The 13,601-nt window shown below is 28.8% G+C and overlaps 1 protein-coding gene across 4 annotated transcripts in view; it reads right to left on the bottom strand.

The window, feature by feature from the left end:
* Positions 1 to 1,811: 1,811 nt before the first annotated feature.
* The window catches only part of LOC130902152 (nucleoprotein TPR), a 30,980-nt gene continuing 19,190 nt past the window's right edge, over positions 1,812 to 13,601 (bottom strand). For 2 of the 4 annotated variants that reach the window (XM_057814020.1, XM_057814021.1), the window contains exons 10-15: positions 12,251 to 12,440; positions 9,955 to 10,305; positions 9,798 to 9,899; positions 8,371 to 8,513; positions 5,101 to 5,323; positions 1,812 to 2,069 (exon numbers count right to left, since the gene is read on the bottom strand). In XM_057814020.1, coding sequence (XP_057670003.1) covers positions 1,972 to 2,069; positions 5,101 to 5,323; positions 8,371 to 8,513; positions 9,798 to 9,899; positions 9,955 to 10,305; positions 12,251 to 12,440 — 1,107 coding nt within the window. In that variant the 3' untranslated portion in view covers positions 1,812 to 1,971. The remainder of the gene's footprint in view (positions 2,070 to 5,100; positions 5,324 to 8,370; positions 8,514 to 9,797; positions 9,900 to 9,954; positions 10,306 to 12,250; positions 12,441 to 13,601) is intronic. The other 2 variants (XM_057814022.1, XM_057814024.1) reach the window with 1 other exon arrangement.

The raw sequence follows: 13,601 nt of genomic DNA, 5'->3' as shown, positions 1-13,601 counted from the left end.
ATTATATTACTCATCATGGTTTACCTTATAAAATAACAACTGTGGTTCAGAGTTTAAAAACAATGACTTACAAGACTGTAAATTACATAAAATTGAATTACATTATATCACTGCAAAAAACAGCATTCTAATTCACCTGTCGAAAGATTTCATTCTAGTCTAATTGAACATTTTAGATATTTAAGAGAAACTAATAAAAATTTGACTCCAGATCAATTGATGAAACATTCAACTCTTGCATATAATAATTCTATTCATTCGATTACTCAATTCAAAATTATTATACGGTAAAATAAAAGATAAAAACACTGAAGTAAAACAACGAATAGTTAACAAAAGAAATGAAAACAGAACTGATCCACCCTCATATACAAATCAAAAAATAGCTTAGAATAAAATTTAGAGATAAATTACCTAAATTCAAAAAAGATGAAATTACAAAAGACTGGTATACTTTTCGAAACAGACAAAGGTACTTATCATAAAAACATACTTGGAAAACATAAAATGAAATCTCGAAAATTGTTACAGAAACATGAAGTTGACAACGTTAATGAAACTTCTAATGATATACAAGAATATTAGAACGGAGGACATAGAAATTACTCAAATAAATAATTTATTATTACCATTGAGCTTAGGAACAAGTAAACTTATATATTCTAAGCATCGTTTTATATATTATATAGATTTAAGAAATATTAATACGCAAATAGAAAATTTAAAACAAAATTTTGATACTTTGAGAAACAATATAATACAAGCGAATGCAACAAATACTGTTTCATACCATAACTTAACTGAACAAATGATGGGTAGAACAGAAACTTTAATTAACACTTTGGGTAAAAAAGCAGAAAATATCTTTCCTAATATTAGATCAAAACGAGGTTTAATAAACGCAATAGGAAAAATAGATAAATGGCTTTTTGGAACATTTGACTCAGACAATGAAGATAAATCAATGCAATAAATGTTTTCCAACAAAATCAAAAACAAATAATGTATGAAGTGAATTTACAAATATGATTACACAAAAAATTAATTGACCACTATAATAAATCAATTAAAACATTATGCAACGACCAACAAAAAATTCTAGACAATTTAGATAAATTTTATATTTCACTAGAAAACAAAATAATAACTGAATGTTAATTTAGATGATATTGATTCACTAAGAAATTGGGAAACAAATTATCATATTTATCCACGAATGACGTTGATCATTTCACCACTATTATCAGATAATAACTTACAAACCCATTTAGAGACTGTATCTTTAGAGAATCCAATCCTATCCATTGTAGATCAAGAAGTAATTAAATACAAAAATCAAATAATTTTAGCAACCCTTGGTATGAGATTGAATATTACTTTTCCAAAAAAAAATTTAGAAGAGAGAACTTTAAATTCGCTGAGGTATTTTTAAAACCAAAATATACGTATTCTATGTATTTTGAAACGTCAAATTTACGGGAAACATTTGTAACTACTCTTTAAAATATATTAAAAACTCAATTTTCAAATATTTGTAATTATCAATGAATAAAATGAAAAAAACTTAATGAGCTTTTATATCGTGATTCCAGTTATAACCTTTTATTTCTAGTAATATTCCACTTAATTTCCTTTTGTTCTCTTCTTGTAAAAAATAAGTTCCCAAATAATTTACATCATAATTTATTTTAGTCGCTATAACAGATAATTTAAAAGTAATTAGAGTATCAATAAATTCGATCTTATTACAAAACTATACCACTAATTTTTCTGTAAATAATAATAAAAAAAGAATATATAAACAACATAACTGTGTTATAAAGCACATTTATTATAAATGTCTACATTCTTTGTTTGCATGAAGTCAGTCAAAACTGTAAATAAACAAATCATAAAAATTTCATGCATATTTTCAATGAAATTCTAAAATTTTAACAAAAAATATTCATGGAATGGAGATTGATCTAGTTTTCAAAAGCGTCCACCAAAAGGTCGTTGATTGCGACCACGTGCTCTTCTAGCTACAGTCCTTGATTGGAAATTACCAGATGGCGACCCTCTATTTCTATCTGCAAACAATAATATCTTTTCAAGCCATGAATCACTTTATCGAACATAAAATTTCTCTCTATAAATGGTGGGCATTGAAAACTGGTTTGTGATTTTCATTAGTTTAATTAATTAATTGTTAATCTTTTTTACAACTATTGTTTTTGCAAGTTTAAACAGCGTGACAATTATTGAGAACTATTTCATATATAGTGTGTTGTGTTTGTATATTTTTGTTAGATAGTGTAGTGTTAATGAGGGTGTTCAGTGTATTAGAAATGTATTTAAAAAATACTTTACATTAGGTTTGTCAACAATATTGTAATACAAAAATATTGGAAGAATGAGGTTTTCTAAAGACGTAATTTTTAAGTGGGCGAATAATTCTAGTAAAGAAGCAATAAAATGGTTGAAAATATATACGGCGTGGAACAGCCTAATGAAATAAACCCGTTAATAGCTAAACTTGTATTTCTAAATTATTCCAAATAATAGACTGTCTCTTTATGTGTAATCAACACTGCGGGAATAGGAAGCCAAATTCTTGATAATAAATCTCTTAATATGTTATACAATATGGAACACCAAAATTATACTGGGTGTCTCATGTGACAGTGGCCAATATCAATTTTCTTATTTTAAATGCAACCCCCTGTATATTATTATTTTGGATTCTTCAGAAACTCAAGACATAATTCAGGTACTATGCCTACCTTCAATTGTTTCCCAAATATAGTGTTTTTATTTATATATATATATATTTATTACAAAAATTAACAATAAAAAAAGATAATGATTTTATTTCACAAATTCGCTACATCACACAAAAAACCTAAACAGTAATATTGATTATGTCTTAATAATGTGAAAAAACTAGAAAAAGACGTTCAAAATGCCCGCCGCGAACGTCTTGGCAACTTGCAACCTAGTATAATATGAGGTTTGTCTCAATTTAGAGATAAAATGCAATCATTGCATTACTGTCATTTTGCTGAATATATCTATAAAGTGAGAAAAATTGTACATATAACCTTCAAAGATCAAATTTTCTAGATATCTAGTCGGCATATTACCATGTATAGGTTTTTCTTTATATTCTCATTTTCCCTAAATTATCTTTCTATTTTACTACCAGTACTTCGGATATGATGACCGAGTCGGGATATTTTCCTAAAAATAGATGTTTAACTTCCATTTGGAATTTCTGGAACCATTGAAATTTTTCATAATGAACACACACTGTTTACACTATCATTGCACCAACAATCAATGACGCGTGTTTCAATAACTTTACCAAAATCTTAAGATTTTAGAAATTAAATGATCATATTTTTAAATTCTACAAGGAAAATTAGATCAAATGTAAATAATGTGTCATGTACTTAGGTTCTACATTTTTTACTAAGTTCGTAATTCTAAGTATAAAATACCAGATTTGAAAAAGAATGGTATCTATGAATTGATTGTGACAGAAAGTATGTTGGGAAAACTAAACATAGACGGGCCGAAAAATCAAGTATTACCTATCAGGGTATCAGTATCATAATTTTAAAATAAATATAAAATATATTAGTGTTAAAATATTTAAGTGTTAAGTAATGTATTCAATGATAAATTTTGGAATATATGTAAGAACAGTTTGGTGGTTAAGCAATATATGTGAAATTTCCCGCAAATAGGTTTTACCTCTAGAATTGTTTTTTGCAAGAGGAAATTCAATATTGGGAAAATTTAGTATTAATAGGTAAGTCAAGTTAATAAGTTTTAGTTTACTCCCATAATCAAAGACATCCAACTAAAATAGAGATATCAATTCGTTCATAAACCCAAAAAAAGTGATCTGTTATGAATCCCATGATATTTTCAATTGTCAAAATTGTCTCACTATAACCTTGATTTGATGTCTTTGTCTTTCATTTAAATTAATGATTTGCCACTAGCGTTTAATAAAATTCTTGTCTGGAACTCGATTGTCTTCACTTGGCAATGACGCTTTCTATAATTAATGCGTACGTATTCTCTACACGAATTACGTAACGTTGTACGATTTACAATTACACATTCCGAATTCTTTATTAGAATTATATTCAGAATTCTTTTCGCTTCATATTACGGACATTATTATTCCTATTAAAAATATTTTAGAGAATAATATCTATTACCAGTTTCAAGACTACATAACTAATTAATCTTTTATATAATATAATTTATATCGAAATGTTTATGATTAACACGACACTTATTTTTACAGAAATCTATATTCATGTTTTGTCATTTTTTAAGTCACAAATACAAAGAAAAACCTTTTAATAATTATTGTAACGAAATATGAAATGATCTTATCTTGAAGAAATTCCAAATTACTTTTCTTTTGTAACTTTCTCAATTTCCTAACGTCACCTACTCCTTTCAGATACACCTGGTAGCACGTTTCTGTCAAAACCAACATATCCACGTCCATTCACACTGTTTCATAACACCCTCTCCTATTTCTTGCTTACACTAACCCAAGGGAAACATTTTCGAACCAAGTGTTGACCAAATCAATCCTTTACCCAGATAACGCATCTCAAACGAAGCCTAAGAGGACTGTAGACGACCTGCTCCTAAAGGATAGGCACTCGCGTGGTATATCGGCTAAGTTTTATTTTACATTCACTTGAGTTTTAAGGCGACCTTCACACGATATTAACTTCAGTTATTTCTTTTATATCTAAGGTTTCAAGTAGTTAATCAAACTTTGAAATTGTTCTCTTTGCTATCCTTGATCCTCCCCTCGCACCCATAGGTATTCTATTTAAAAAAATCGATATTATATTTGTTTAACTACTTTAGGTACATTCTATATAGCTGTAAATAATTTTAGATGGTAGGCATGAAAACTCATAATTATGGAGAAAAATAAAAAATGTCATTATTTGCCCACTATCAATATAATTGCCTATACATGAATCCATTTTTAAATTCATTAGAACGCGAAATAATCGGTTGAAATATCTAACGTGACTATAACTGAATATGGATGGATGGATGAAAATAAAAAATACTAACCTTGATTATGTTGATGCCTTTGCGGAGATCGATCCCCCCAAACTATAGGAATAGGACTACCTCTGGATTGAGTGCCTCTCGGTAGCGAAGACCGCATAGATCTTCGAGCTGAATTTGTTCCTCTTACTATTCCTCTAGAATTCGTACTAGGAGAAGCTTCAGCTTCGCGACCTTCTTCTTCATCTTCTTCGGTAACAGGAGGTTTCTCCCCTTCAGAGCTTACCTTTATAACAAACATTTTAAGATGTAGACAATTTTCCCATAAATTTGTTTGTCTGAAGTAAAATTATCAGAAAGTAGAAAATAAGAAATCACGGTTTAGTTATGATTTAATTAAGTAACATTTTTCCTTACCATATGTACAAGGACACTACCAACTACTATCAAATTATTTTAATAAATATGATATTAGTATAAGTCATAAAGGACATAATACATTATCCAAATTTTTCACTTAATTAAAATCTAAAACACCAAAAAACAAAACAGGTAATATTATAAATCAAGTGCCTTGTACTAATTTTGACGTTGTCTACATAGGACAGACATCTCAGTATTTAGAAAACAGACTAAAATGTCATCAATACGATAAAAAAATAGAACTGCATTAACGAACCATGAAATATAAAAAACATAAATTCAATCATAAAGATTCAAAAATTCTTGGAACAGAAAAAGAAAATTTTTAGAAATAGTTCACATTCATAAATTCATAAACAAAAAAGCTATAAATGATACAAAAACCTAAATAGTTTGAGTTTTTTGATATTTTATAGCTCTATTTTGTAAATTCTAATAAATCTACGAATAATTTAATTGTTTACTGCTACATATTTGAGATATGAGAACTTAGGAAAAATTCATTTTTCTTATTAAAACAAATTTCTACTTTGATTTTATTCTTATTTTGATATTTATGATATAGGTGATCTATTGATTAATATAAATATACAAATTGTCAGTGACAATTTCATATTTTGAAAAAGACTGAAATAAGTAGAAAAAAACAAGAACATTTAGAAGAATAAATTATATATATATATATATATATATATATATATATATATATATATATATATATATATATATATATATACGCTCTTACGCTGATAATTGATATAACCTGAATAATTTAATTTACATGGTTGAAGAATATTAAAATCAATAATTGAATACCAACAGATAATGAAAGAATATAATAAATTTTTCTGTCATCAATTTCAGGGTAAAATTAATGAATAGTGTGCAGTTCCATAAAAAATCGTGAATTTACCTGGGATATCTGCAACTAGCTAAGGTGATTGGTTGTTAAATATATTTTCTAAAGTTAAATATTTATTATAGAAAATTTCAAACTGTTTACACTACCATCACCACAATCATCTACTAGTCACCAGTACAACAAATTTATTTGTCAAAAGCCAAGGAACTTTTATTTTATTAACGTTAATAAAGCTGTTCACATTCGGAACTTTTTTATTTTCTATCCAGTTAATATTTACATCTACACAGTGTACCCATAACAATAATATCACATCTTTTATATTTGGTCTATTTTCAACTGATAAATAATAGAGTACATGGCAAGTGCTAAAAACTAGTAAAAAATAATTTTTATCTGATATTTTTATAGCAATATGTGTATCTATATTTTTTCAAATTAATTCATTATTACAAAACTCTTTTTGAAAAAAATTAAAAATGTCCTGCCCATTTTGCTAAGGAGTAGTACTATACCTTGGGAAGTGGGACACAAAAGCCTCAAAATAACCTCTTTTATGAAAAGTCTACGTACTTTGAAAGTAGAACAATGAAATTAAGAGTTTGATAGAAAAAATTTTCCAGGTATAAATGCAGAATGGATGCAAAGACGAAACCTCCCAAAAACAATTTACAAATCTACAAGTCAATAGCTTCCAATCACCTGTGCTCCACCACCAGCAGTAGATGATCAAATTATAAATTTCGTTGTACAGAAATACTTAACGTGGCGAATCCTCACATTTTATTGGGGAAACACGTTTTATACGAATCGCATTGTCTGTTCCAAATAGGTTCTTATACATTTTTTGCTTGATAATGTTTTTTAATAGAGGCTTGTTTGCACAAAGACAATTCTTCGTTTTAGGTTTTGTTCTTTTCCATTATCACAAAAGCTCTTAGATTTTGAAGATATAAAAAACCGCTTGTTAATTGTTTTTACCCTTTACTTTAAATTCTTATGTGAGATTGTCATTGTAAACTTTAAGCTTTTTTAACAATAATAATTTTTAGTATCCAGCATCCTATTTATTCTTTTAATTCAACCACCGATGTTGATAGTAAGAACCGATTATAAACAGAAGAAAATGGTCAAAAATTATTACAAGAGAAAAAAACGCGACAGAAAATTATCGCAACAACCAAATATTTAACCAATGAATAGAAGAGCTGTTGATATCTAGGTAGGTCTTTAAGCTCTCTATTATTAATAATTCCGAAGTTTAACTAACTAAAAATGAAATTAGTCATCTAAATTATTGATACATGAAAACATCAGAGAATTCAACCATCATTGATAGAGAGGACATAACTATTAATATGTATTTTAAATTAATAGATGTTTACGATTCATTAGCTAACTAATTTCATTTTTAGTTTATTAAACTATACACCTGTAGGATAGAATAATCGTAAGCTCAATATGATTGTTGAATATATTATTTTTTGTTAAGCTTTGTTGTAAATATTAGTTATACTGGTTTTGGTAAATGACGTGTATTCTAAATTAGGTCAATATAAATAAAATTTCTGTTTCAGTTCCCACCAATTTGTACATTAATACAAAATAACAAAGTGACTAGTTTAAATTATATGTATAACTAACTACAAATCTTATTTTACTTGAGATACTGGTTCTAAATAACTGTAGCGAATTGAAGGAATTTATTAGATTTTATACAAAAAAAGTAACAATTAATTTCAATTATAGGAGATTCTAAGAATTTCTTCTTAGAAATATAAATTTGAAGACAAAATAAATTGAGGATATTTTTACAAAGGAAGTTCCGATAAATTTAATAGGCAATACAGTTAAAATAAAAATTCCCAACTGTTTGTTAAATTTTAATATTGACATATGATTTTATTATTACAACTAAAAATATTCAATTGGTGGGAACTTAAATTATAATTCTAAATGATAATACAAAAAAACAATATCAACAAACTACAATCGATAAAAACAATTTATAAATAAAAATATAAAACTTGGTGTTATGACAAACTTACACCATCATCACCCTCCAGCATTGCTTCATTTTGTTCTATCTGAGCTGCACCATCAGCTGGAGGGCCCATATCCGCTGAACTACCCTCGCCTACCGTTTCATTATTATCCGCTTCTGCGCTAATATTTATTGTAGGAATTTCAGCTGAAATTAAAATTGAATATTAGAATAATAGAAATATTCGAAAAGGGGTTTTTTAACTTCTAATAACACATTTAATAACCTTATATTCCATACTACGAACACAAATTTAGGCTAGCATATAATGCGTTTTTTCTGCAAGTTATAAAATATCCCTTAACTTTTACTTAACCTTTAAGTATCTTCATTTCCTCGTTAAATATCAAAATATGCATAAGTTACGATTTTCTCAAAGGAGCTCCTTTCAATTGAAATACACTTTAAAAATTAAATTAAAATTCTCCCGTTTTAACAACAAAAAATTCAAAACTTTAATTGTCATAACTTTGTTATCAACGATTATTTTTTCTGAAATTTTGTTGACAACAATTTTCTATTTTCTCCTAAGAAAAAAGTGGGACTGACGTCAACCTGAAAAAAACCTACCTACTAACCTCTTTCAATAGAAAAAAAAAACTTAATCTCAAGCCCATCAATTTGGACAGGCAAGCCATTGAGAGGGTAAAAATCTGGAAGTCACCTTAGATAGTAAACTCTTCTGGAACAAGCGTGAAAAAAAGATAAGCAGTAAAGCCCTGATGAAAGTGAAGAAACTTTACAGGGAAAAATTGTAGTTGTAGCCCGAATATCCTGCTGTAGATGTACACAGCGATGGTGAGACCAATTATTTATCATGTATGGGGCAGTGGTCGTAGTACTAGAACCGGTATCAACACCATGAGAATCTCAAGATAGTATAAAAAATAACCTATACATGAGAATGAGTCACCAGGGGTAAACCGAAACCTTAAAAGAGTGATCATTTTTCAATCATTTCAAGCAGAAATATACACATATGGAAAATATACTCAGTTCAATTTTGAAAGGAATTAACACAAACATGGGAATATAATCTTATCCAACAGTTAAGCCGCTATTAGAACTTAAGCTCCAACGTCATAAAACCCCAGGTGGTTTGGGAATACCTGGATAAGTTAAATGGACAAAGTCACCCTCCAATGGATTCCGGAATACATGAAGTAGAGGGAAATGATATAGTGGAGACTTCCTAAAATAGGAATGAACCCTTTGTAGGACCTGGACCCTTTAGTGTCATTGGCTACAGTAGATGTTTTTTTATGTGATATTTAGAAGAAAAACTAAGTAACTATCTATATATATATATCAATCTAAATGAGTCAACAGACGAGTAGCCAGACTTACACTTGAGTTTATTAATAAATTTGCAAAAATATCAATCTATCAAATCTAAAACTTGAATAGTGAAGGGTTTCCTTTAAAACTTACCTCCTGATTCAGCCATTTGTGTTGTATTTTGTTCTTCATTTCCAGGAATACCTTCCTGTGGTGAAGACTGTAATGGCGTAGTTGGGACGCTTCTACCCGTACCTGAAACAATAAAACGCATTATTAAAAAATTAAGATCCACAAACGTTTGTCATACTATCTTCTTCCAAGTTGTTAGATTCCATTAGGGTCTGTTCTGGAACGGTTTCCACGTTATTCGACCCGGCGGCGTTAGTTTGATCGTTAAACGTGAACCTTCCGCTGGTCGGCACATGAGGTGAACTAACAGCTTCGCCAAATCCATCCGACCGTCGAGGTACATATAAGGTCGGAGTGGATGGAACGATCCCATCATCTCCTATATCTTCGAGACCGTGCTGTAGAATAAAATGATTTTGTCTAGACGACAATGGTGGGATGGGTCTGGTGCGTGAAAGAGACGGCACTGTCATTGAAACAGATGTCGATACTTGAGATATTGTAGCGTTATAGCTGCTAGTGTTTGAGCCTGATTAACAAAATTACTGATACATTATTTCAAGGATATAACAATAGATTTGCTGAAATAAATGATTGGCTTCTTCACATATATGGATACTGCTAAAATAACAAGGGTAACATGCTATAGTTAATGGTGGGTCCAAACGTCTACTTTGAGAGGTTGTTTTATATAGGATACTGTCAGAGGCCTTCCAATAGCGCATCATTGGATTTTCATTTTTGATGTTGTGAGGATTCAGGTGTGACCCCGAATTGTTTTTGTTAGTAGACAGAGCACCATTTTAAAGTACCACTGGTAAATTAATTTTCAAACTAATGTTAGTGAAATAAGGGGTGTAGTAAAAAAACCAGTTGAATAATTTTTATAGCAACAATTATTATGAAGTATCTATTCAATCGAATACCAACGCATTGATATTAAATTTTGTTATAAGTTGAAAAAAGTCCTAAAGAAGCTCATGAAATGTTAAAATTTCTTTATGGTAATATTATAGAAACTTTAAAGACTGTTACAAGTGATATGAGCGTTTTATGAGTAGAAATTGGTCAATTAAAGACAAGAATTGGCCCGGATGTCTTTCCATCTGATAATGTGCAGAAAATGGAGAATTTTCTTCATTCAAACAGTCGATTTAATTGCATTACGAACCATATACGAACCGAAATATCAAAAAACATAAATTCAATTCTAAAGATTCAAAAATTCTTGAAACGGAATCTAATACACGAAAAAGAGAATTTTTAGAAATGGTTCACATTCATAAGAACAAAAAAGCTATAAATGATAAAAAAGATCTAATAATAATTTAAGTAAAATTTATAGCTCTATTTTGTAAATTCTAATAAATTTTAATATATTTGAGATCAATTCACAATCGAAAGGTCATCAATACTACAGAAAAAATAAAACCATAAAATATCAAAAAAAAAAAACAAATTAAATTATAAAGATTCAAAAATTCTTGGAACGGAATCTCATACACGAATTAGAGAATTTTTAGAAATGGTTCACATTCATAAGAACGAAAAATCTATAAATGATAAAAATGACCTCACTAATTTAGGTAAAATGTATAGGTCTATTTTGTAAATTCTAATAAAACTACAAATAATTTGATTAAGTACTGCTACATATTTGAGATGTAAAGATTAAGGAAAAATTAATTTTTCTTATTTGAACAAATTTCTATTTCGATTTTATTCTTATTTTGATGTAGTTAATTTATTAATTAATATAAATACGCAAATTGACAGTGTCAATGTCATATAAGAAAAGTAGACAAGTAAATTTTTACCTTTTTTTCAAAAATTATTAAAAAAAAGTTAATTTTAAGACATTAATATATCAAAAGGTATGATGAGCGGTTTCTCATCATAAATATAAATATATTTATGTTTCAAAATGTTCTTGAATTTAGGTCTCTTCTGTTTTCAAATTAGTTTTTTTAATAATTTTTAAAAGATAGATAAAAATTGACGTTTCGAATTTTCTTTAGTCTATTAAAATATGTATTGACACTGACAGTGTGTATTTATATTGTTAATTTCATATAATGTGACATCAAGAAAATTGATTTTATTTTTCCCTTCGATTTCAATTGTGAACTGAAGTTTTTTATGATAAGAATTAAATTTTTTATTTATATTTTCAATTTGATTCTTTGGTGCAGCAGTAATGCAATCATCTACATATCGGAAAACAAATGGAATATTTATATCAAGATTGCTAAGGACTGTTTCCTCGAGATTGTCCATTACTAATTGTGCTATAACACTTGAAATGGAAGCTCCCATAGCACAACCATTAATTTGTTTGTATATTTCATTTTCATATTTGAAATACGTTGTAATGTGTTTTAGTTTAACAGACTTGGATTGAACTATACAATATTTGATAAAAACACGATAATATCAAAATAATTATAAAAATTACGAAATCAATGTGAACGCACCGTCAGTTCCGCTACTAATAGCCTCTGATTGTGGTTGTTCGGAATTTTCTTCTTCTTCGTTAATCTGTTCGGATCTTTCGCTCTGATTGGGTACTTCACTAGAATCATCAATCACTTCTACTTCATTACCTCCTTCTTCTTCGTCATCCTCTACATCTTGGCAATCCGCGTCTCCATAATTATCTTGTTCCTGAAAATATAACATTCAGATGGTGTAGTTGTAAGTGATTAACACTACGCGACTCGATAGACAGATAATCTTAATTTGATATTTATAAAAAAAATATGAATATCCTGTTCCTAGAATAATAAAAACATTAATAACATTGACTTCTAAATTTGTAAAAAAAAAACGAACTATCTCTTAACTACTCGTCTGTAAAATATATTTTCGCGAGAATGATTACCCCGGGGATTACAGCATCTAGGATTGTCCCCTACTCCGCTGGAGATAAACTAACCGCTATAGTGGTGCCCAGTTGGCGTCTGACGACCGGGACAAATCAGACCTGACAATTTCCGCCATTTGCAAAACTTATAACATTTTTCAATATGATGATAACTTTTTCGCCACTTCTTATATACATACAAACACGGAAAAAATACAAGTATTAAAGTGCAAGAATCAATATCTAATATGGAGATTCAAAGAAAATTTGCTTCTTCCAACAGCAATCATTAATGTTTTAAATCACCTTGGCATGCTGAGTATAAGCCTAATAAACCACTACCAAATTTTGGTACGTATTGTAGGAGTGCTACAAAATAACATTCAATTGGCAATTGTGTCGATATATGTTACTCAACTACTACCAACAAGTAGAAAAAAATCGTAAAAGTTCAATCTGTTCAAATGACATTAAAATCAACCTTATATGATTATGTGATAAAACATGTTTTCACCCGGATCTCCTTCAATCCAGGTTGGCTTCTCTTCTAGGTTCAAGGTATATATAATTATATAACGCGAAAATTATTCCTTGAAAAATTATAAACTATGGAAACCTCCTCCCAGATTCAGATTTGACAAAGAATTTTAAACAATTCAGCATTGACATTATATCCTATCCATGGATAAAAAAAATATTCCATACTATGTCTATTATATAAAAACAATTAATTACTATCCTCACAGTATATTATTCCATTTAATAATAGGAACTTCAGAACTAAAAGAAATGATTGGGTTTCCAAATATAGCTGCTATGTCTCAAATTACTGTACTATACCATCAATTAATAAGGCCCCGATCTGACGGAAAGATATTACCACTGTCGGTCTCATTATTTAATAGCTCAACCCTGTACATTACGGAGAAAAACGCTTACTACTGTTTGTTAATGATATGAGA

Source organism: Diorhabda carinulata, chromosome X (genome assembly GCF_026250575.1).
Source record: "Diorhabda carinulata isolate Delta chromosome X, icDioCari1.1, whole genome shotgun sequence".
In the NCBI taxonomy this organism is placed as follows: Eukaryota; Metazoa; Arthropoda; class Insecta; order Coleoptera; family Chrysomelidae; genus Diorhabda; species Diorhabda carinulata.
Note: the sequence above shows the minus strand (reverse complement) of the source record. Positions and strands in the feature narration are given on the sequence as shown.